This window comes from Simochromis diagramma, unplaced genomic scaffold, assembly GCF_900408965.1.
Source record: "Simochromis diagramma unplaced genomic scaffold, fSimDia1.1 OVJJ01000596.1, whole genome shotgun sequence".
Lineage (NCBI taxonomy): Eukaryota > Metazoa > Chordata > Actinopteri > Cichliformes > Cichlidae > Simochromis > Simochromis diagramma.
This window is the reverse complement of record NW_024387245.1, coordinates 20501761-20524286: the sequence shown is the minus strand read 5'-3', so window position 1 is coordinate 20524286 and position 22526 is coordinate 20501761. Positions and strand designations below refer to the sequence as shown.

General features: G+C 40.9%; 1 protein-coding gene across 6 annotated transcripts in view; it reads left to right on the top strand.

Moving 5' to 3' along the window:
- The window catches only part of whrna (whirlin a), a 196697-nt gene that overhangs the window by 115155 nt on the left and 59016 nt on the right, over positions 1-22526 (top strand). For all 6 annotated transcript variants that reach the window (XM_040053560.1, XM_040053563.1, XM_040053559.1 and 3 more), the window contains exon 4: positions 16880-17088. In XM_040053560.1, coding sequence (XP_039909494.1) covers positions 16880-17088 — 209 coding nt within the window. The remainder of the gene's footprint in view (positions 1-16879; positions 17089-22526) is intronic.

Here is a 22526-nt window from a genome sequence, read left to right as displayed (position 1 = left end):
CAGATGAATCTTTGACAATAGTCCTGATCGAACAGCTCTAGTAGGACATTTCAGAGGTAGTGTAATGGTCTCTCTCCTTGCCTCTTCTGTTTTCTGTCACTGCTCTGCAGCAGGTACGTATTTGTACCACCCAGGACATGTTGAGGCTTGTAAAACCCTGCTGTGAAGTAACAAAGTTGTGCTGCGGATGGTATTTAAAGACTGGAACACACAGTATTAACTATCATGAGTGCCAAAGTCATGACACCCCAGTTTTGAAATCATCATTGTTGAAATTTCCCAATTCTTTTAATCTTTGGGCTGAAGGAAGGACAATACTCGGTGTATAAATGCTCAATCAACAATCATTTATTTCCATACAATTCAACAATCAGAGCATTACAGCGTCCGGACGGGAGAGATGCCTGCAGAGGGTCAGCAGCATGTCTCTGAATGGTAGCAACTTTCACAGACTTTTATAGCTAGTAACAGCCCCCCTCCTTGTCATAAAAGCTGCATCTTCACATGTTTTTCTAATTCTTAGCGAGCCTGGCTCCTGACCTTGCCTCCCTGTCTTTCTGTGTGAAGTAGGAAGGGGGGTAAGGAATGTGGTTTTATCTCTTCTGCCCAGACACCTAGTCCCCTGCTTACAACCTTCTTCACATGATTCAGCAATAAAACATTTCAAGAAAACAGTGTAAGACATTCACAGCCGATCAAGGATACAGAGTAATGCACACTTTATCTAATGAACTACAAAATGATTATGTTTCTTTTATTCAAGAGTATAATAAAGACTAAACTACATACATAGCACACCATCAGAACTAAAGGATAATATATGGCCTACAGCTGTTAACCTAATTTACTACATTGACTACTGGTCATAAAATGGCATATGTTTAACTACTAGTCTCAACAATCCCCCTTTGATCTCTTTTTTTCAAAGAGATCACTTACAACACGCATTCCAGGGTCACAAGGTCCACGTCTCTCCACTCCTCAGGCTCATCCTTTAACAGAGGCATCATGACCCCCCGGCCCTCCGGCCCTGAGGCTACGGCCCTGTCAATAAGACGAACTACTAGTGCTCTGAGGCAAGGGATCAAACAACAACCACATGTGGTTAGGATTGCAGTGAAAACAGACAGTGAGACCATGATTGACATAACAAAATGTCAAAAAGATGGCACAGATGGCATCTGACAAAATGGTAGCGTTTTGGGGGTTTTGCAAATGGTTCTTCGTCTTACAACTCTTGTCCTTCATATCTTCTCGTAACTGCCATTTCTTAATGACAGGTTGGACAGTAGAAATTGCATGCCAGAAACCCTTTTATATCTTTTTTTTATAGCTTTTCTCATTCTTGCAGCCATCAAAAGCATTGATTTTCAGTCACTTTCTCAACAAAGTCCATGTTTGCTGAGCATTACTGCAAAGTTTGAGGAGTCAGATGACTTCTTCAAGCGCTGGAAATGTCCTCAACCAGCGACTCTTAATGATAACTTTTGAACAACTGTTACATTTATTACCTGCTCATGATATAAAAAGTAAAAAAGACACTTACATTTGAAGAAATGCTTTTTTGTCAGACTGCGTTTCTGTGATCAGAGTCACCTCGGAAAAGCAGAAAGAAAAGGAGCTGGGGACAGAGCCAGAATAGATTTTTTTGGGGAGCAATTAGTGTGAGCAGAGGAAGACAGAGGATATGATTCATCACTTACCACTTGCCAAATGATGCACTTTAATTAGCATTTAAATCTTTCTACAAATGGAGACTATACTCTCTTTTAAGAATTATTTGTAAAGCAACACGGAGGAGAGGGAGAATAATTGTTAGTGGTCCTGTAATTTTCTGGCTTAATCTTTTTACCGCTGGTCTGTTAGACACTCTGTCATGCATTACAGTACACATTTACTTGTTTAATTGTTGCATGTTACATTGCAGAACTTATCTGCTACATGACTAATGCGTTGCACTCTCCGGTGACAGTCACATTACTGCACTGGAATAATATGGCACACTGCAGGTCCACAGCCATTATGAAGCAAATTGCTCGAGTGATTACGGTCAGCATTCATCTCTTGTTCAAAGGTTTCTAACTGTTTTTGATATGTGGATGGGCAAAATGGCGGAAGGCAGGGTTGAAATTCTCTTTGAATCTCTAGCAACTGTAAGACAGATACACTTAAGACAAAAAAAAGAAAGAAAATAGTTGTTAGGAGACATGTTTTACATGTGCCACAGCAGTGCCACCAAAATCACATGGAGGTCTGCACTCTCTGGGCATATGTACACGACAAAGGAACCACTCTGTACCTCCGTCATGTTAGAAAAAAATCTTATTCATCTTCAGAAGTAAATCAGGTTTAACAAAGGATTTTTTGTGTGTTCTTGTTGATGGGACATTAACAGTGTTATTGAGGTAAGAGTGAAAAATACCCCACAACCCACCAAAGCAGCCACAAATGAACAATACAAAATAGACGGTGCATATTCCTCCATTCCAAACTTTCACAGCTTCAACAAACAGTATAATCACTGTAATCCTGCCCTGCAAATTAAATCAGTGACTGAATTCCATTATGGCATTTATCCAACACTGTGAATCAAGTGAAATGAATAAGAATTTCCTCAGTTTTCTTAGTTTTACGAGTGTAAAACTTCAAATTTGATCAAGCTTGCTTTACATTTTTATTTATGATTCTTGGACTTAGACTGCTTGAATAACTAGTCATGATAATAATCCTTGCATTTTATAATTGGCCTTCCTGCAACAAGTGACAATACCTTATTTCATTCTCCAAAGGTATTGTATATTCATCAACCCTGTATTCATCTAAAGAGTAAATAAAACTGGCAAGATCATTTTCTCCTGTGGAGCCCCATATGGAAGCCCGTTTCCGCCACTAAAAAAAAAAAAAAAAAAGCTAGTATCCATAACTCGAAATTTCGAGTTATTTTCTCGAAATTTCGAGTTATTTTCTCGAAATTTCGAGAAATATAACTCGAAATTTCGAGTTACTTTTCTCAAAATTTCGAGTTAGCTCTGCCAATCAAAAATATACGTGAATGAGGTCGCTTTCTTGTTACCCGGAAGCATATGGCGCAGGACCGCGCACTCAAAAACGGATCCCAACAAATTAAAGTATGTTTGCTGATAGTAACACCATGTGATTCAGCTAATAACACAGGGATTTCATCATTTGTGAAGCCAGGCTGAAAACACTCAGCAATCTGTGCATTCACGACTGGATGTAATACCGGTAGCTTAGCTGTAGCATTTGTAGCTGAGGGCTTCAGCTTCCGGGTAACATGGAAATGACGTCATTCACGTAGATTACTGATTGGCAGCGCTAACTCGAAATTTCGAGTTGCTTTTCTCAAAATTTTGAGTTAATATGTCGAAATTTCGAGAAAATAACTCGAAATTTCGAGAAAATAACTCGAAATTTTGAGTTATGGATCCTTTTTTTTTTTTTTTAGTGGCGGAAACGGGCTTCCATAGCCCCAACATAGTCAGCACTGACTCAAAATAAACTAGCGAACGCATGTGCACGGTGACACAGAAACATTTAAGCCAGTGGAAACGTCTCTCTGCTTTTTAAAATAGTTTTAGGACGAGCATCGCAAAGAGATTCCTGCAGACTGTCTAACTTGCAAAAATATATTTATTTGCAACATTTCTGTACTAGAACTTCGTCAGGCTGCGTATAGACAATGTGCTCTCTACAATTTATTCACATCTATGTACCCAAATGCAGCTTGATGTTTGTCTATTTGTACTTTGGACTGTGGGTGGTTTTAATTTAATTTTTTCAATAATTCGATTAGATAAAACTTCACTAATCCCTCAGGTGGGTTCCTCCAGGAAATTCGGTAAATGTTGATTTTTATGTCTGTTTAAAAGATTCATTTTATTTTTACATGGTGTAATGCAGTGGTTCTCAAACTAGGCAACAGGCCCCATGCTGGGGCACAAAAAATGTTGCAGGCGAGGCGTGAATGATGAGGGAAAATCACAGTCAAGGTAAACTGGATGAATGAGATTTTTATCGTCCAATTAAATAAGACTTTGCTGGCACTGTCATGCTGACCTTAACCTTAAGTATTCATTTAATATTTATCCACTCATTCATACATAAATGAATGAATAATAACCAAAAAGTCCTCTTTTTACTGAAACACTGACCTGTGAATCATTCAAGCATTAAAAAAAGGCACCAAACACAAGGATTTAAATGGTGTTCTGTCTATAAATAAGAGACAACTTAAACAAAGAACCAGTTTTAAATTGTATCTTTGGACACTTTGTTTACTAGCAGCTGGTTGCAAAGGGACATCATTTGTTCCCATTTCTTTAGCTGAACTATGAGGAATGCCAACGATAACTCGGTTCGACAGGCATAAAATAGTATTTTTGCACCAACAAGGTGATTCTTAAAGAGCTATTAGCTGAAAACTTGGCATATCTTGGCATGCTGTGTAATGACCTTGTGTCAAACTCGACAAACTAGACTGGAAACTGGACAAGCGGGAGATAAAAAAAACAAAAAAAACAATCTACTCCAGATGAACAGTATCTGAAAGTCATGTCCTGTAGAAATAGGAAAGAGAGATGTACCTGGTCCTTTGGTTGATCTATCAACTGTTTATTGAAGCCTCATCATGGCGTCAGTGGAAGGATGGCTGTCAAGAAGCCATTGTTAAGGAAGGGAAACAGGAAGAAAAGTCTGAGGTTAGACAAAGTGCTCAAGAACTGGACTAAAAATCAACATCAACAGGAGTGATGAAATTTGATATCAGTGGTTCAAACTGTGTACGGAAGAGGTCAGGAGAGAGGTGCAACAGTAAGTGTCTACTGTCATTTGTAAAACATGGTGGAGGCTCTGTTGTGGTTATTGGCTTCATTTCAGTCAGTTGCGTTGGGGATCTTGTCAGAATTGAGGAAAAAGTACCATCAAATTTTGATCCACCATGCAATGCTGTCTGGAAAATATCAGCTTAACAACATCTTAAGTTTTTAGAATGACAATGATCCTAAACACACTGCCAATGCAGTAAAGCGCACCTGAATAGAAAAACATAAAATGAACGACTAACAGTCATGGACTGGCCTCCCAGAGCCTGAGTCACAACATTATTGAAGCACTGTGGGATCATCTTGACAGAGAACAGAACAAAAGGCACCCTTGTATACTCTATTTCCATTGGTGTCTGTTTCAGTGAATCATTGCACCTTTTTCCCTTTTGTAAAAAAAAAATGAAGGGTGGCTAAAAAACTTTTACACTGTACTACATATATGGAAAGTTTATTATTAATATTGCAGTATTATTCTAATTGTTTTCGCACTTTTACTACTACACTGAAGGTGTGGACAAGTGGACAAGCAAGCTAGACTTTCATTGCACACCGGAGAATTCTCCTTTGTTAAAAAGCATCTCGTCGTTCACACAGCATTTTAATGATTTCAGCATATATCACTCTTTATTACACACATTTCTTGGACAAGCTGTGAAAAGCTGTTAAAGTAATTTATGCCGAAATGCCACTGTAGTACTGACAGGTTGTTTACCTACATTTACCTCCCTTTAACAGTCCATCCAGGCACAAAAATAGCAGAGAAACATTTCACCGTGTGCGTGGGCCCTGTCCAGCTGTTTGTTCACTTACAGGGGAAACCATTGTAAACATATAGAGTTTATAATTGGCAATGTTTCACTAAAGCTGTGTGCTGCGTTTTGCTGCAGTCAGTTGAACTACACGCAACCACTTGATTTGTTTTTGCCCCTTTATGCGAAGGCTGTGTTTTTGTTGTTATTAAAACAGCAGCAATGATTAGAAATAGAATTGCAAACACCACTGCTAGCGGTTGTTGCTTAATTGTCCAGAATGCGACGTCGCAATGACTCCTCTGATGTGACGCAAGAGGTCGATCAGAAAAAATTAAGTGCTTGTAACACAGCCCATCTACTCTCAAATAGAAGCATAATGAGCGAGAGGAGGGGAGGATGGAGGAGCAAAATAATGAGGAGAGAGAGGGAGAGGAAGTGATACACGTCAGCTGCAATTTCATGACGGCGGCAGCAAGTGGCTTAAATTTAACCACGTCTTTGTGCATGCATGCTGATAACTGCTGCAGAGGATGTACACACAGAGAACATGCCTGTTTGTAAAATGATCAAAGATAAAGTCAAAAATAACCTGAGGGTATTCGTTTTTCTGAAATATTGATCGGTCTGTCCTGAGCCATTAGAATAATAGAGTTAGTTATAGGAAATTTAATGCTGCATCCTGGCATTCTCCAATTTATTTTTCTGTAATTAATGATGTGGTTTTGAGTGAAGGGTCATAAAACTTCATCAGCGTGTAATTAGAGTCATAATCAAAGTTGTATTAATTCATCAAACAGGTGTAAATAATGTGGGTTTTATTAACAGCTGCTGATACACAGCACGGCTCTAACAAACTAATTCATCAGTTACATACAGTGTTGAGAGGGCCTTATTTTTTCATATTTTCACACCTTCTGTATGCACATTTCCCCTGGTATACAGTACATGGCAGTACTTGAGAGGTTAGCTGAACAAACAATTTGAACAAATGTTGCTCCCACAGCCATCTGGCACCAGAAATACTACACTCACCTAGTTTTACCTAGTTTTTCTAGGTACATCTTTCTAGTCCTAAGTTAGACTTCCTTTTGTCTTTTAAATTTCTTTAATTCTTCGTGGCATAGATTCAACAAGGAGCTGCAGATTTGTCAGTTGCACACCTATGATCCACATCTCCCACTCCAGGACATGTAAAAGGTGCTGTATTGAAGGGATCTAGTGAATGTGGAGGCCATTTGAATACAGTGAACTTACTGTTTAAGAAACCAGTTTGAGATGATTTGAGCTTTGTGACATTGTGTTCTATCCTGATGGAAGCAGCCATCAGAATATTTTTGTGATCCAGTCATAATGGGACAGATATAGTCAGCGACAATATTTGCGTACTGTAAGCTGTGGTGTTCAGACGATGCTCAGTGGGTGCTAAGAGGAACAAAGTGTGCCAAGAAGATATTCCCCACATCATTACTCCACCGGCAGCAGGCTGAACCGCTGATACAAGGCAGAGTGAGTCCATGCTTTCATACTGTTTATGGCAAATTCTGACCCTACCAGAATGACACAGCAGACTCATCAGACCAGGCAACAATTCATCAAAATCTTCTGTTGACTAATTTTGGTGAGCCCATGTTAATTGCAGCCTCAGTCGTCTTCACGTTGTGTGATATGTTGAGCATTCAGAGATGCTCTTCTACATACCTTGGTTGTTACGACTGGTTGTTTAAGTTACTGTATAGCATGTATATACGTATGTATGTACTGTTTCAGCTTGAAGCAGTGTTGCCATGCTCCTCTGGCCTCTGGCATCAATAATGCATTTTTGCTTAGAGAGCTGCTGCTCACTGGATATTTTCTCTTTTTCAGACCATTCTCTGTAAACCCTAGAGTGGTTACGTGGGAAAGTTCCAGCAGATCAGCAGTTTCTGAAATACTCAGATCAGACTGTCTGGCACCAACGACCATTCTGCATAAAAATGTCTTTTAAATCACCTTTCTTCCCCATCTGATGCTAACTTTGCTTCAACAAATCACCTTGATCATGTTTACATGCCTAAATGCATTGAGTAGCTGCCATATGATTGGTTGATTAGATACTGGTATTAATAAGCAGTTAAACAGACTTCTAATTAAGTATTAATGTAATCATAACACTATTTCACTGATTGGTTAAGCGGCCACCTGTTACTACCATAAACCCTATAAAAAACATGGATGTGGTCAAAGTGTAACCACAACAGTCCTTTCACTGTCGTCATATTGATATTTCAAAACACAGCATATCAAGTGAGTAGCAGTACTGTGTGCTTATCCTCCCTTCTCACTCCTAATTTCCATGACGTTGTGTTCAGTAAGACTTGCACTCAGTGATTAAGCCCACAGTCTCACTGAGAAGAGTTTATTGAAGTTAGTAAAATGGTAGTCGAAGGCTGTTTTGAACGCAGAGGCGTAAACCGGATGTATGTTTGCAACCAGTTGACCATTAACAAGGATATAGTTTTAGTGCTTCTTCTATAGGGGGACTTTTTATTTGAAGAGGCCAAAAGTACACTTCCATCCACAGCCTCTTGATCCAGAAAATGAACAGTTGTATGTAGGTTGTTAAAAGAGACTGGCATGTTAGTCCTACACAGAGCCTGGTATGGTACATGATTTCCCTCTAAATGTAAAACTGAAGGAAGGGAAAATCCAATTCTTTTGACCACAAGTCCTCTATGTCTCTGTTCCTTACATTATGTCCCCTCTGGGTAGGAGACATACATCGAAAACTTTTATGTCACTTAGATTCAGTTACTTTATGCTCCACTTTTGCAGTTGTACAATCATGAATGTGCCACCAAATGATCCATCAAACACACAAAAACACTCATGAGATGTAATGTTGCGAGTCCATTGGCAGAAATGAACGAAATGTTAAAAATAATGAAAACTGTCCACAGCAGTCACTCTTTGTGCTTCCTGGGCTCTTTTTTTTGATTTTCAGTGGCGGTGTTAGTTTAGCACTTCTCCCCTCTCATGGTGAACATGCTCGCGCTCCTGTTTAAGTCAACTTTTCCGAAAATCATCATTCTACCTATGCATAGCCTCAACATCGTCAGGCTTTACAGTGCTGGTTTTTGTGGTGGATTGAATACAAGATTGTCTGTACTGGGTGCATAATACCCTGGATAATTCACTTTGCATAGACAAATACCTACACAAACAGATACAATTACAATGCCATGAATTCTGCTTAAGCATTAACTGATATACAACTACTCCAAACCATATTTAATATGGTTAATAGTGCTAAAACTATTAGCCACAGTATTAGTGTTTTCTTACTTTTACTCTAGTTTATTAATACAAATTCCCATTGAGGAAATTAGTAGCTTTTGACCCACCTTCTCATTAAAGGAGATTTTGTCGCTGCAGCAGTCTTCATGTTAGTGGGCTGAATGGAGAAGCAGCAGAATGTGTTGACGATTTTAGTCAGAACTTTCCAGAGATTTGAGAGACAAATAGTGTGTACAGCTTCTTCTGTGCAGGCTGGCTCACTTTTATAAACTACGCCTCACAAACTCCCCTACTTTTACTTCGCAGCTCACTGAGCTCAATGAAGCTCTATGGAGACTACCCCCCGATGCTATTTTCATACACTGCACTGAAATACATCACTTTAGCACAGTGAGACCATAATACTTCCCAAGCATATATCTTTTAATTTATTTTTAATTCATTTTCTTAAATGTACTAGAAAGCCAGAGGGGGGTAAAAAAGTACAAAGCTTGTTTTTAGGTTAGTTTGATGTTATTGTACCTGCTAGTTCCTTTGCAAGAGTTGCATTTATACAAAACCCCTAAGCTTTGTTTGAGGCCCTGAGGTATAAAACCCTACCCTCACCACAGAAATGAACAGTTTTGGGTTTGTTTGTTTTTTCCAATAAGCTCAGGTGATAATGAACGTGTTCTCTCGAAGACTCCAAATAAGCTATGACAGTGTCGCAGTGATTCAACATGCATAAAACCACAAAATGAGTCATGATGATTTTTGTTTTATTGTGTCCCCAATGTGATATGTCATTCACACCTTCTAACATCCTGGGTGCAAACTTGCATGCATCAGAACTTTGATCAAAAACATTTAGAGCTTTCTTTAGCATCTTTTGTAAGCTTTGAGTCCAAAATCTGTAGCTGTTCTGTGGCATTTACATCCACACTTTGACCGAGCCTTTTAAGAACATTTACAGACTTATCATGAGAACACCCCAGTGTTGTCTTGTCTATTTTCTTTATCTGAAAGGTAATCTTTCTGAGGATGTGTTCGCTCCAGAGCATGTTTTGTTCAATAACCTTTTTTTAAATATTTCTTCCATAGATTCTCGGATTTTCTCAGATATGTTCACTGAAGAACATAATGTCATTGTATGCAATGGGAGGAAACTGAACACAATGGTACCGAGCAACAACAAAGTTTTGGCAGATTTAAAGGGCAAAATTTAATGTGCTGGCGTCATCTTCAATGCTATCCTGTTTTTACTACCTGAAAAAAGTTTGATGGGTGATCTGTGAGAGCTGTTTCACACAGAAAGTGGTTGCTTATTAGCCAGGAGAAAGCAAAGGGCACTTGTGAGATGGTCTTCAATGAAAATGAGTGAATGGAGCTAATGGCTACAATTTTTATGCCATTTTTTTTTTTCAAGCCTGCAGAGAAATACACTGATAAGACTAGAATTTTTAAAGGATGAAATAAAATAAGCAAATCTCATTTAGTTTATCTTACAGGGAAGCTGACTTGTATATTTAAGCTAACGCTCCAGTCATTCTGGCTGTCTTTTAAGAACCACAAAACAGTTTAAGTGTGGAATTATGCACGCATTAGTGCCTGCTCTCAGACATGTATTGCCAGATAGGCTCATCAAAGCCAAATTAAAAAAAAGTAAAACTCAGATTTGAGTCTTTGACTTTTAATAAATTTCCAAACTTTTCTAAAAACCTGTGTTTGGTTTGTCAAAAAGTTAACTTGAACCCAACAGAGTATGGAGACCACTGTTTTCTGGAGACAATAATATTCATATATATTTGTACAGGCACACTAAAGTCAGAACGGTGACAAGAGTTTTATGTCTTAGCTCGTTTTTAAATGTCTTCTACAGACGTGTGCGGTTAAGCCGTGTGAAATCCAAGTAAAACAAAGATGAATCGGGCTGAGTTCAGAGTAAACTGAGCTGCGCTGTTCTCAAACGCTTTAAGAACTCCAGCTAGATTCCTTTTAGTGGCTTTTTGTAAAGCAAACAGCTGGAACAAACAGCTTGTAATCTGTGTTAAGATCTGTCTTGTGTCCCTGAGGCTTCAGCTCAGTCTGACAGCTCAAATAAAAAGGGTATGCAGTGGCATCAGCTCTAACTGCAGTGGTGCTTGTTAGCCTTCTTGATTGATTGCTTTTGCATACCTACGTGTGTCATTTCTATTAGCAAATTTAAATGACCTCACTAAAAATGATTAAACATGGTACTGCAGAAGCTTACAGAGACAGAGCTTTTTTTGTGCTTAGACATGGAGCGGTAGAGGTGGTACTGTGCATTAGTATTGCAGATATGCAGTTGGGTGAACTCGGGTTGTTGGAAAATACGCAAGAAACTGAAACATTACAGATTCTGAATGTTTGTTTTTTTTAGTCTGCGGTCTGCATTGGTCGCTGCTCCAGCAGAATATTAAAAGGATTGTGAGGACTGGTTGGCTGACCACAATAAAATTTGAATGGGAAAAAAGGTAGAAAGTGACATTTGTAGACTTTAAAAATGCTGAACGCTACACAAAGTCTAAATGCCAAAACAAAGTAATTAAAAAGACAAGTGGCAGTGTCAGGGGGGAGTGGTGTGCTCATCCTCTGTGACTAATTTATAACATACTTGTGATGACAGTTATATTTAATAGAGTCACTATAAGGCACAGAGATGACCAAACCACCAGAGTTAATTTGTTCCTGTATACTTAGGAGACAAAGTATTATTTAATGTCCTGACCTGCTATTTTCTACAGATGTTGGGTGATATGTTAAGTTTCCAAGCACCCACTTTCAGTTTGGCCGATTGTCAGTATATTAATAGAAGGTCATTTAGTTCACCAATCACACACACAGTCAGTGGTTGCAAAAAAATATCTAATTATTTTTGTTGGCGAGTCAAGGAATCCCAATGTAACAGATACAGATAAAGAATGTCTTGAAGCCATAAACTGTAGTTAAAGGATCGATGTAGCCACAGTGATGTGCCCCATTAGTTTTATTTGTTTGGTATTTCCATTAAAAATAAAAATGGCATCACACGAGCAGGCAATCAAAGACTCCGGGGTGGTAGTGAGTCACCTCACGGAGCTCGGTTTCACAGTCAACCTGGAAAAGAGCCACTTGGAACCCGCACAATATACAGAGTATCTGGGGCTCAGAATAGACTCCATCTCTTATCGTGTCGTACTTTCAGCGCGGAGGACTGCATCCTTCACTCACTGTCTTTCCCGCTTTCAGCTGGGGAAAGTCGTGCAGTTCCGACTCTGACTCTGAATCACATAAATGTGCTGGAGCTCCGCGCGGTGCTCCTAGCCTTACGGCATTTTCTGCTATATCTCCGGGGACAGCATATTCTAGTGAAAACAGACAGCTCCACTGTAGTTGCTTATATTAACTGCCAGGGCGGTACCCATTCCAGGCAGATACACAGGTTATAATAATAATAATGGATTGGATTTATATAGCGCTTTTCAAGGCACCCAAAGCGCTTTACAATGCCACTATTCATTCACTCTCACATTCACACACTGATGGAGGCAAGCTACAGTTGTAGGTCAGACTGACAGAAGCGAGGCTGCCATATCGCACCATCGGCCCCTCTGGCCAACACCAGTAGGCGGTAGGGTACAGTGTCTTGCCCAAGGACACAACGACCAGGACAGAGAGCCCGGGGATCGAACCAGCGACCTTCCGGTTACAGATGCGCTACCCCCTGAGCCACGGTCACCCTTAGCCAGTGGCTCAGAGCGAAATAATTGTGTGGAGCAGCACACGGCTCCTCTCCCTTCAGGCAATTCACGTGTCAGGAATTCTGAACAGGGGTGCGGACCTCCTGTCCAGAGGAAATCCACTGTTCGGAGAATGGAGGCTTCACCCACAGGTGGTGGAGCAGATTTGGCAGGCCAGGCCAGGCTGCCGTAGATCTGTTTGCCTCGCGAAAAAATGCACATTGCCCACTGTTTTTCTCCCTGTCAGACGTAGATGAACCACTGGCCATTGATGCGCTGGCCCATCCATGGCCAAACACACTGCTATATGCTTTCCCTTGGTTGCTCTCTGGGCCTGGCCCGTGAAAAGTGGAATTTAAAGGCGGCAGGCATGCCTCTGAAGGTTATTGAAACCATTCAGAATGCTAGAGCCTCCTCCACTCGTTCCATTTACAGCATTAAATGGCAGGTTTTTGAAGAGTGGTGCCATGAAAAGCAGATGATCCCTTTTCAGTGTTCAGTGGTGGAGCTGTTGTGTTTTCTTCAGGACTTGATGGACAAATTTGCACTACAACCTGGTTTGCCTCTTACCTGTAATTATTTTTATTTAATTTAATAACTGTACAATACTCTCTGTTTATAGTAACCATTGTCCTTAATGTAAATATGTAAGAAAAATTGTGTATGTTTCTGTTCCGTGTCCTGTGTACTGTTTGTTTGTATATTTGTCTTTTTGGCTGCTGTTACAACCAAATTTCCCCTTGTGGGACAATTAAAGGATTATTCTATTCTATTCTATTCTAAAAGGAGAGCTTTTTCCACCATAAAGGTCTATTTGGCAGCTATTTCAGTCTGTCGAGTGGGGTTTGATGATAAACCTGCTGGTCAGCACCCTCTTGTATGTTATGGCGTTATTTTTGTGCCACTATTCTGAGCGCACGTAAAAAAGGTTTGCAGGTGCAAGTGTTGCATTTTGAGGAGAAATTTATTTTGAGCGAAGAAAAGCTGAATTTGAGTGGACAAAATTCATTGCTGCGTGCAAAAAAATGTATTTCAGTGTTTGCTATTATCCACACACACACACACACAATAGCAGCCCCTCTCGCTCAGTTTTTGTATTTGCGCTCGCTCTCAATGTGTTGCTCGCGCTCTCAACATTTCTGCCCGTGCGCACTCAACTCTTTCTCTACACCGTTATATTTGTGCCACAAAACCAGCCAATCACAGTCTTGGATGCAAAAATATCTTATTGGCTGTTCTGGTCTCCAATCAGCTCGAAATGACGAAATGCAATATCCCAGAATCCAATTCGTCCAAAACTCAAACGAGGCAGTGGCGGAGGAACACAGAGTGGCGGAGTTTGAAATATTACTCTTTCTTGGTCACAAAATAAACTTTTAAGATATTTTCATGCGAGAATGGTGCTGTGTAAACTTGAAATATCTGCTTGATTCATCAAGACATCACATATTTCCATAAGTGCTCTGATGTTTTTGGAGATGCCTGTTACCCACCAGCTGACCGGGTGGTCACTCGGGTTAAACATAATATTTAAGGCTGAACTGACAAAAAAATCACTGACTACACCACCAGGTATTATAGGAAAAAAGCCTTTGAACTAAAACAAACGCTGTTGTGACAGTGATGTACACTGTCTTGTTGGTATATATGCATGATTTGTATCACCTTCATGCTTCCAAACCGATATCATGAGCAGCAGCTTTCTGTGGCTCCAGCAAACCTCAGCTGATACTAGAAATTAATTTTAAATAAATTCTAACAACAGCTTATCAAACTTGAACGTGCTGTTGTTTAGCGCAACATCCGCTGGTTTCCTGTTTCTGGCACAAAGTGGGAGATAAACAAACAAGAGAGACGATCAGCTGATCATTGATCAGTTTCATGATTGAAGTAGCAACAGGAGAGGGAGGGGAGAAGAGGCAGCTGTGCAACGTAACGACAGAATAAATCCAGCTTTGTCTTTTTTCATTGTAGCTGAAGTCCGGGACGAATCGCGTTCCTTTTCCTCTCAATACGGATGTATTGTAATTGGTCCAGCCCAGAGTTGATAATGACCAATTGGCTAATCCACCACCTTTCATTGTTTATACCGTTACAAAAACAAACAAACATAAAAATGAAAAATCACCATCGGCCCACCGGGCAAATGCCCGGTGGGCCCAACGGCCAGTCCAGCTATGCGGTCAGCTGATGGGCAACAGGCATCTCCAAAAACGTTAGAGCACTTATGGAAATATGTGATGTCTTGATGAATCGAGCAGACATTTCAAGTTTACACAGCTACATTCTCGCATGAAAATATCTTAAAAGTTTATTTTGTGACCCAGAAAGAGTAATATTTCAAACTCCACCACTCTGTGTTCCTCCGCCACTGCCTCGTTTGAGTTTTGGACGAAATGGATTCTGGGATATTACATTTCGTCATTTCGAGCTGATTGGAGACCAGAACAGCCAATCAGATATTTTTGCATCCAAGACTGTGATTGGCTGGTTTTGTGGCACAACTATAACGGTGTAGAGAAAGAGTTGCGAGTACCTGTAATACCTACAGCATGTTCTAATCGCTCTAATAGGATATTATGGTCAACAGTATCAAACGCTGCACTGAGGTCTAGCAAGACAAGCGCAGAGATGAGTCCACTGTCAGAGGCCATAAGAAGATCATTTGTAACCTTCACTAAAGCTGTTTCTGTGCTGTGATGAGCTCTGAAACCTGACTGAAGCTCTTCAAATAAGCCATTCCTCTGCAGATGATCTGTTAGCTGTTTGACAACTACTCTTTCAAGGATTTTTGATATGAAAGGAACTGGTGGTTGCTGACTGCCTGGCAACCACCAGTCCCTAAGGAAAAATGAGTATTTGCTGACCAGTTGCAACTGGTTGCTGGCAGTCACTGTGAAATTGATTGGATTTAATGCCTGCATTGAATGAAGCCTCATTCATGCAGGCCTAAAGACTGGCCAGTGAAACTGGTTGCAACTGTAGTGGTCAAAAAACACTCAGTATCTAAGCAGTTGTAAAACAGCAACTGTTGAACTGTTGAACCTTGCACATTCCAGTGAGTAAAGTCAGTGTCTTCAGTGCACACTGTGGGCAATCAAGGCAAACTGCTAACAAGAAAAGCAATCACAAGGCAGTTGTTGGTGCCAGCACCCTCTTTGCAGACAATTTCACCCAGCTTCTGCCAGCAGCAACTGCTTAGGAATATACATTTTTGACTAAGGATCAGAGGTTGTCAGAGGGTTGCATACCAGTCTGTAGGCCTGTTTGACTGAGGCCTAACATAAGCTACAACATGGCTAGCTCAGCAGTTTGTTAGACACAGGAACTGAGACTTCCCCATTGATCCGTTGTTTTGCAGTACTTCACAACAACCATGTTTCCAGGTCTTCATTGCAATACATCTAATCATCAGGGTCTATGCTTGTCCTCCAGTCTAGTAAATCACTGCAAAAAGGATAGAGGAACTGTCTTGTGGTACTATACAGCAACTACACTAAATTTGAAAAACTAAAACAGAAACACAGAAAAATTGACACCAAGGCAAGATGTCTTTTTCAAATCGCCAACCTTACTTTTAATCTGTTGCTCAAGAATAATATAACAGGTTGAAATAGACCACTTTTTTACATTCATGTAGTGGTATTCAAACTGTATATTTTTAAGATAGTACTCATTGCCCATATTCAGTAGCCCAACCTTGGGAGCAAGTTTTCATCTGTACATACATATGTAAATGCCATAACTGTAGAAATAAAGAGATGCTGTTTGAGGTAGTCCTGGAGGTTCATCTTTACCCAGCACTGAAATAAAACACACCTCGGAGGGTTAAAGCTACAATATATCAGCTCATTACAGGAGACAGAAGGTACGATCCAAGGTGGTGTTTAGTATGGACATCATTATTCTCCTTCTGCCGCTGCCTCCAGGCTCAGCTCTTTGATAGAAAGTGAAATTACATATGAAAACTTTTTCAATTACATATTGAACAGTTCTGGTCCTCAACCTGTCAGTGAGCAGGGAGTTCTTTAATCTTTGTGTAATTATTTCTGTTCACCGCCCAATCTGAAAGAGCCCAAACTTTTAACAAGAAACCTGTAACCTAATTTTCTAATTCTCATCCATTACACACCTTATACTTCATATACACCTCCAACACCTCCATCCACTGTTACCTTTCTTTGACCTTTGACCTGTCAACCTGTGCATGTGACAGTCTCTGCCTGCTCCACCCTCAACACCTTGCTCAGTCCCCTCCGCCACTCCTGTCTCTTCCCCTCCCCCCACTCAGGTTGGTGACCAGATCTTGGAGGTGAATGGCCGCAGTTTCCTGAGCATCCCGCACGATGAGGCCGTCAGAGTCCTGAAGTCATCACGCCATCTGATGATGACAGTGAAAGACGTAGGCCGCCTGCCGCACACCAGGACGGTGGTGGGTGAGACCAAGTGGATCGCCAGCTCACAGATTGCAGAGAGCTCTGCCAATAGCAGCGTGGCAAGGTAAGTCCTGACAGTCCCAAAATTATATGATGGTTTTGAAAAAGATGACTTTCTGATACTGCATGAAATATTAAACAGCCCTTTTATACTCATTTCCAGATTCCAGCTATTTTTATTCTTGCAATATAGTAAAGTAGATTTACATGAGTCAGCTAAAAAAAAATCCTCAATCATCTTGGGATTTGCAGCCCTTCAGTTTGCATACTGTCAAAAACAAGCAATTTTAGCCCTTTTCCCCTTAAAGCTATCCTCCCTATAAGCTGACTTTTTGCCTAGTTATGTCCTTTTTGACCGAATCGTTTCTGGAATCCAAACTGGGAAGTCATTCCACAGAAGAGGATCAAGGCTCTACTAGGCATTCTACTTTAAGAAAATCTGTTGGCATAATATCATCAGAACGAGCCAAAAGGACCCAATGAGCAGACTCACAAAAAATGAAAACAGTGAAAGGATTTTATGTAGGGTTAAACAAAAACTTAAAATAATGAATCGCTACTGGTACAGATTTAGCGGGGTGATCTGAAAGAGGGTGAAAACCAGCGTTAGAAATAAAGAAGTGGCTGTAACTAAATGAAACAACAGGAACAAATGGGGAGCCGAGATGGCGACAGAGAGTAGGCAGGCAGGTGAGCTGGGAAGCCAGGTTGGGTTAATGCAGGAAGCTTAAGTTTTGCAAAGTGCAGTTCTTCTCTGAAGCCAAATATGGTTTTGTGGGTCCAGAGAGAGCCAGATGACTGAAATATCACAGGAAAACAAGGTTTTCTTGAAGCACAGGGGAAAACAAAAGGGAAAAACAGAACCAGCCCCAACCAGATTAGGCTTAAAACTTTCCTTTTTGATAAAGCTTACAGTTAAGACTGGATCCGGTGACCCAGAAACCTCCTGTAGTTACGCTGCAACGGGCCTAGGCTGCTGCAGGCTTCCAATGATGCAACCAAGTGTGTCTTCTTCACTCACCTCTTTTCCTCTCTATGTGTTATACACCAGTTTGCATTTAATTAGTAGTTATTATTAAAGTCAGACTTTCCTTTATGGTGCATCTTTTGTTCTATGTCCCTCCCCTCAACCAGTCGCAGCAGATGGTTGCTCCTCCATTAGCGTGGATCTGTCAGGTTTCTTGAGGTTGAGGTTTCTTCCTGTTAAAAGAGAGTTTTTCCTTCACACCGTTGCCAAGTGTTTACTCTTTGAATCCTGAACTGAAGGATTTTCATTGAGCTTTTAGAAAAGTAACAAAAAGGGAATAATAGTAGTCCAGCCTCATACCGAAGACATGGCCTAGTTTTTCAGCATCACTGTATCTACAGTGGCTTGCAAAAGTATTGAACTTTTCCACATTTTGTCACATTACAGCCCCAAACAGGAATCAATTTTATTGAAATTCCATGTGAAAGACCAATACAAAGTGGTGTACACGTGAGAAGTGGAACGAAAATCATACATGATTCCAAACATTTTTTACAAATAAATAACTGTAAAGTGGGGTGTGCGTAATTATTCAGCCCCCTGAGTCAATACTTTGTAGAACCACCTTTTGCTGCAATCACAGCTGCCAGTGTTTTAGGGTCTGTCTCTACCAGCTTTGCAGTAGAGATGGCACAATACCACTTTTTTATGTCCCATACCGATATCATAAATTTGGATATCTGCCGATACTGATATAAATCCGATGTAGCGTATTTTATAATCAATAAAATGTTTTTTTTAAATATCTTGCTGCATTTTGTATAAGTTCATACTCAAGTTTAAAAAACAAAACTAAAGCTATTCTGTTAAACCTGTATGTAAAAAAATACACTGCACCCAAAATATTTCATAGATCAGCAATACTGATCAATCAAATAAACTTAAACCTAAACTTATTTTAAGAGTACTTAGTGGAAATATTAAGCAACCTAACTAATAGGGTCGCCAACTCCGAACAAAAAAACCCCAAAAAATAGGGAACCACCCCCCACCCTCTGCCTCATAATGCTTAATTGACGTAATCAACTTTTAATTTAATAGACATGTAAAAGAAAATGCACAGAAATCAATAATTTTTCTACAATAATTAAATAGATTCAACATCTTTCTTCTAGTACTATAGCTTACTAGGGTATATTAGACTTAACAGTTACTATATAGAGTAATGGACTTCTATACATTTTACATCAGATGAAAACTTTGGTTGTAAGATTCAGATAATTACTTATTAAAAGCTACACATGACAATAAGAAAGAAGAGTCTTTCTTTGTGCCCCCTTTCCCTGTTAATGCCCTACCTGCCCCCCTGGCTAAACCATGCTAGATTCGCCCCTGCACAGTTACCAGCTGTCTACTACATAGAAAAGGATCCTGGTGTAGAAAGTAATATTAAACAAATTCTAACAACAGCTTATCAAGCTTAAACGTGTTGCTGTTGTTTATCCGCTGATTTCCTCTTTCTGGCGCAAAGTAGGTGATAAACTAACAAGAGACGGACTCGCGACAGAAAAGCCGATCAGCTGATCATTGATCAGTTTCATGATTGAAGTAGCAACAGGAGAGGGAGGGGAAGAGGCAGTCGCTCCCAGCATTTGCTGGGAATGCTTTACAGACATTCAGAGGTGAATTTACACACTTGCTTTACTTCTCTCTGGGATAACTTTGTCAGAGATTAAATGCCAGTTTGGTAGCGAGCTCCAAATGCTCAACCAGACCGCCGACAGGTCTTGCACGCCACAGCCGCTCTATCACATGACGCATACTGCTCCAACGTGCTAAGGTTATGAGCTGGGTTACACCATGTCGCAAGTTTTGTGATGTGCTTTTGTGATATTGAATGGATCGAATTACATTTTTTATTTCTCTCCAATATCCGATCCAGTAATTTAGGTCATTATCGGACCGATACGTAATATCGGATCGGTCCATCTCTACTTTGCACATCTAGAGACTGAAATCCTTGCCCATTCTTCTTTGCAAAACAGCTCCAGCTCAGTCAGACTAGATGGACAGCGTTTGTGAACAGCAGTTTTCAGATCTTGCCACAGATTCTCGATTGGATTTAGATCTGGACTTTGACTGGGCCATTCGAACACATTGATATGTTTTGTTTTAAACCATTCCATTGTTGCCCTGGCTTTATGTTTAGGGTCGTTGTCCTGCTGGAAGGTGAACCTCCGCCCCAGTCTCAAGTCTTTTACAGACTCCAAGAGGTTTTCTTCCAAGATTGCCCTGTATTTGGCTCCATCCATCTTCCCATCAACTCTGACCAGCTTCCCTGTCCCTGCTGAAGAGAAGCCCCCCCAGAGCATGATGCTGCCACCACCATATTTGACAGTGGGGATGGTGTGTTCAGAGTGATGTGCAGTGTTAGTTTTCCGCCACACATAGCGTTTTGCATTTTGGCCAAAAAGTTCCATTTTGGTCTCATCTGACCAGAGCACCTTCTTCCACATGTTGCTGTGTCCCCCACATGGCTTGTGGCAAACTGCAAACGGGACTTCTCATGGTTTTCTGTTAACAATGGCTTTCTTCTTGCCACTCTTCCATAAAGGCCAACTTTGTGCAGTGCACGACTAATAGTTGTCCTATGGACAGATTCCCCCACCTGAGCTGTAGATCTCTGCCGCTCGTTCAGAGTCACCATGGGCTTGGCTGCCTCTTGGCTGCATTTCTGATCAGCGCTCTCCTTGTTCGGCCTGTGAGTTTAGGTGGACAGCCTTGTCTTGGTAGGTTTACAGTTGTGCCATACTCCTTCCATTACTGAATGATGGCTTGAACAGTGCTCCGTGGGATGTTCAAGGCTTGGGAAATCTTTTTGTAGCCTAAGCCTGCTTTAAATTTCTCAATAACTTTATCCCTGACCTGTCTGGTGTGTTCTTTGGACTTCATGGTGTTGTTGCTCACAATATTCTCTTATGCTGGGCTTACACTGTGCGATTTTTTTCAGTCGCGCTGAATCGTACAGCTCCTGCTCAAACTGTACGATTGACTCGCAGGGGTTAGAAGTTCGTAGGTCACGATGCAGGGTCTCACACTATACGGCCCGATGCTCTGATGCGACCTGAGTGCTCACACTGTGCGTACATAAAATGAAGGTTATAACAGAAATTCTGTCGCTCGCTCTCCCTCTCTGTCTTTCACTCACACAGACACGCACACCACCACCATCAACTTTGCTAAATTGCTAATGAAAAACATTGATCAGGCAGCTGTGATTGAGCAGCAATGTAAATCCAACTATTTTCACGGTTGTTGTGGTTGTGATAATTTTGTGAGGCCACATCGAAAAGGCTCGGATGAGCTTGCCATAGTTCTACAAGTTGTGCCTCCATCGCTTGTGTCCAGATCACACGCTGCACTGCCGTGCTGCGCCGTCTTTTTCGCTGACATTTGTGTTTGCGCGTGCGCAGTGTGAGAAGCTGCGGTGACAGCCTCACGACCAAGCGATTGATGATCGGGAGCTGGTCGTGAGATGTTAATCGCTTCTCGTTACCCCACACATACTACACGACGCACGATGAAGGCCAAAATCGGGCCGATCGCCAAAACGGTCGCACAACTCAAAAATCGTCTCAAAATGGGCCAAAAATCACACAGTGTAAGCCCAGCATTAGACAACCTCTGAGGACGTCACAGAGCAGCTGTATTTGTACTGACATTAGATTACACACAGGTGCACTCTATTTAGTCATTAGCACTCATCAGGCAATGTCTATGGGCAACTGACTGCACTCAGACCAAAGGGGGCTGAATAATTACGCACACCCCACTTTACAGTTATTTATTTGTAAAACATGTTTGGAATCATGTATGATTTTCGTTCCACTTCTCACGTGTACACCACTTTGTATTGGTCTTTCACGTGGAATTTCAATAAAATTGATTCCTGTTTGTGGCTGTAATGTGACAAAATGTGGAAAAGTTCAAGGCGGCCGAATACTTTTGCAAGCCACTGTAGTTTTGTTGGTCCGAGCTGTTTGTTTAGTATACATATTAAAGAACATATTCTGGCCAAAAATGACTCCTCATAGTAGTCCTGGATGCCAGCATGTTTCTGAGATTTTTTTCTAGATTTCACTCTTGTTATGACAAAGTTAAACTGAGCCATTACTTTAAGCCAGGCACAGAGTTAAGCTTAGCCTGCAGTTCCCATGTATCAGTTGATAAAAGCCAATCTCAGCAGAAGAAGCTGCTTAGCTAATACCCTCGCTGATACCCATTTTTGCACTGATATGGCAAATCTCATCGATTCATCCATTTTCTGCTGCTAATCTGGGTTGCAGGGGCCATAGTCTAAGCAGAGATTCCCAGGCCTCTTTCTCCAGCCACCTCCTTCATATCTTTTGAAGACACTGGGGTGTTCCCAAACCAGCCAAAAAACATACTGTAGTCCTTTCAGCCTTTCTTGGGTGTGCCTTGGGGTTTCCTTCCAGTTGGGTATGTCCCAACACCTCATATAAGGGGCATTCAGG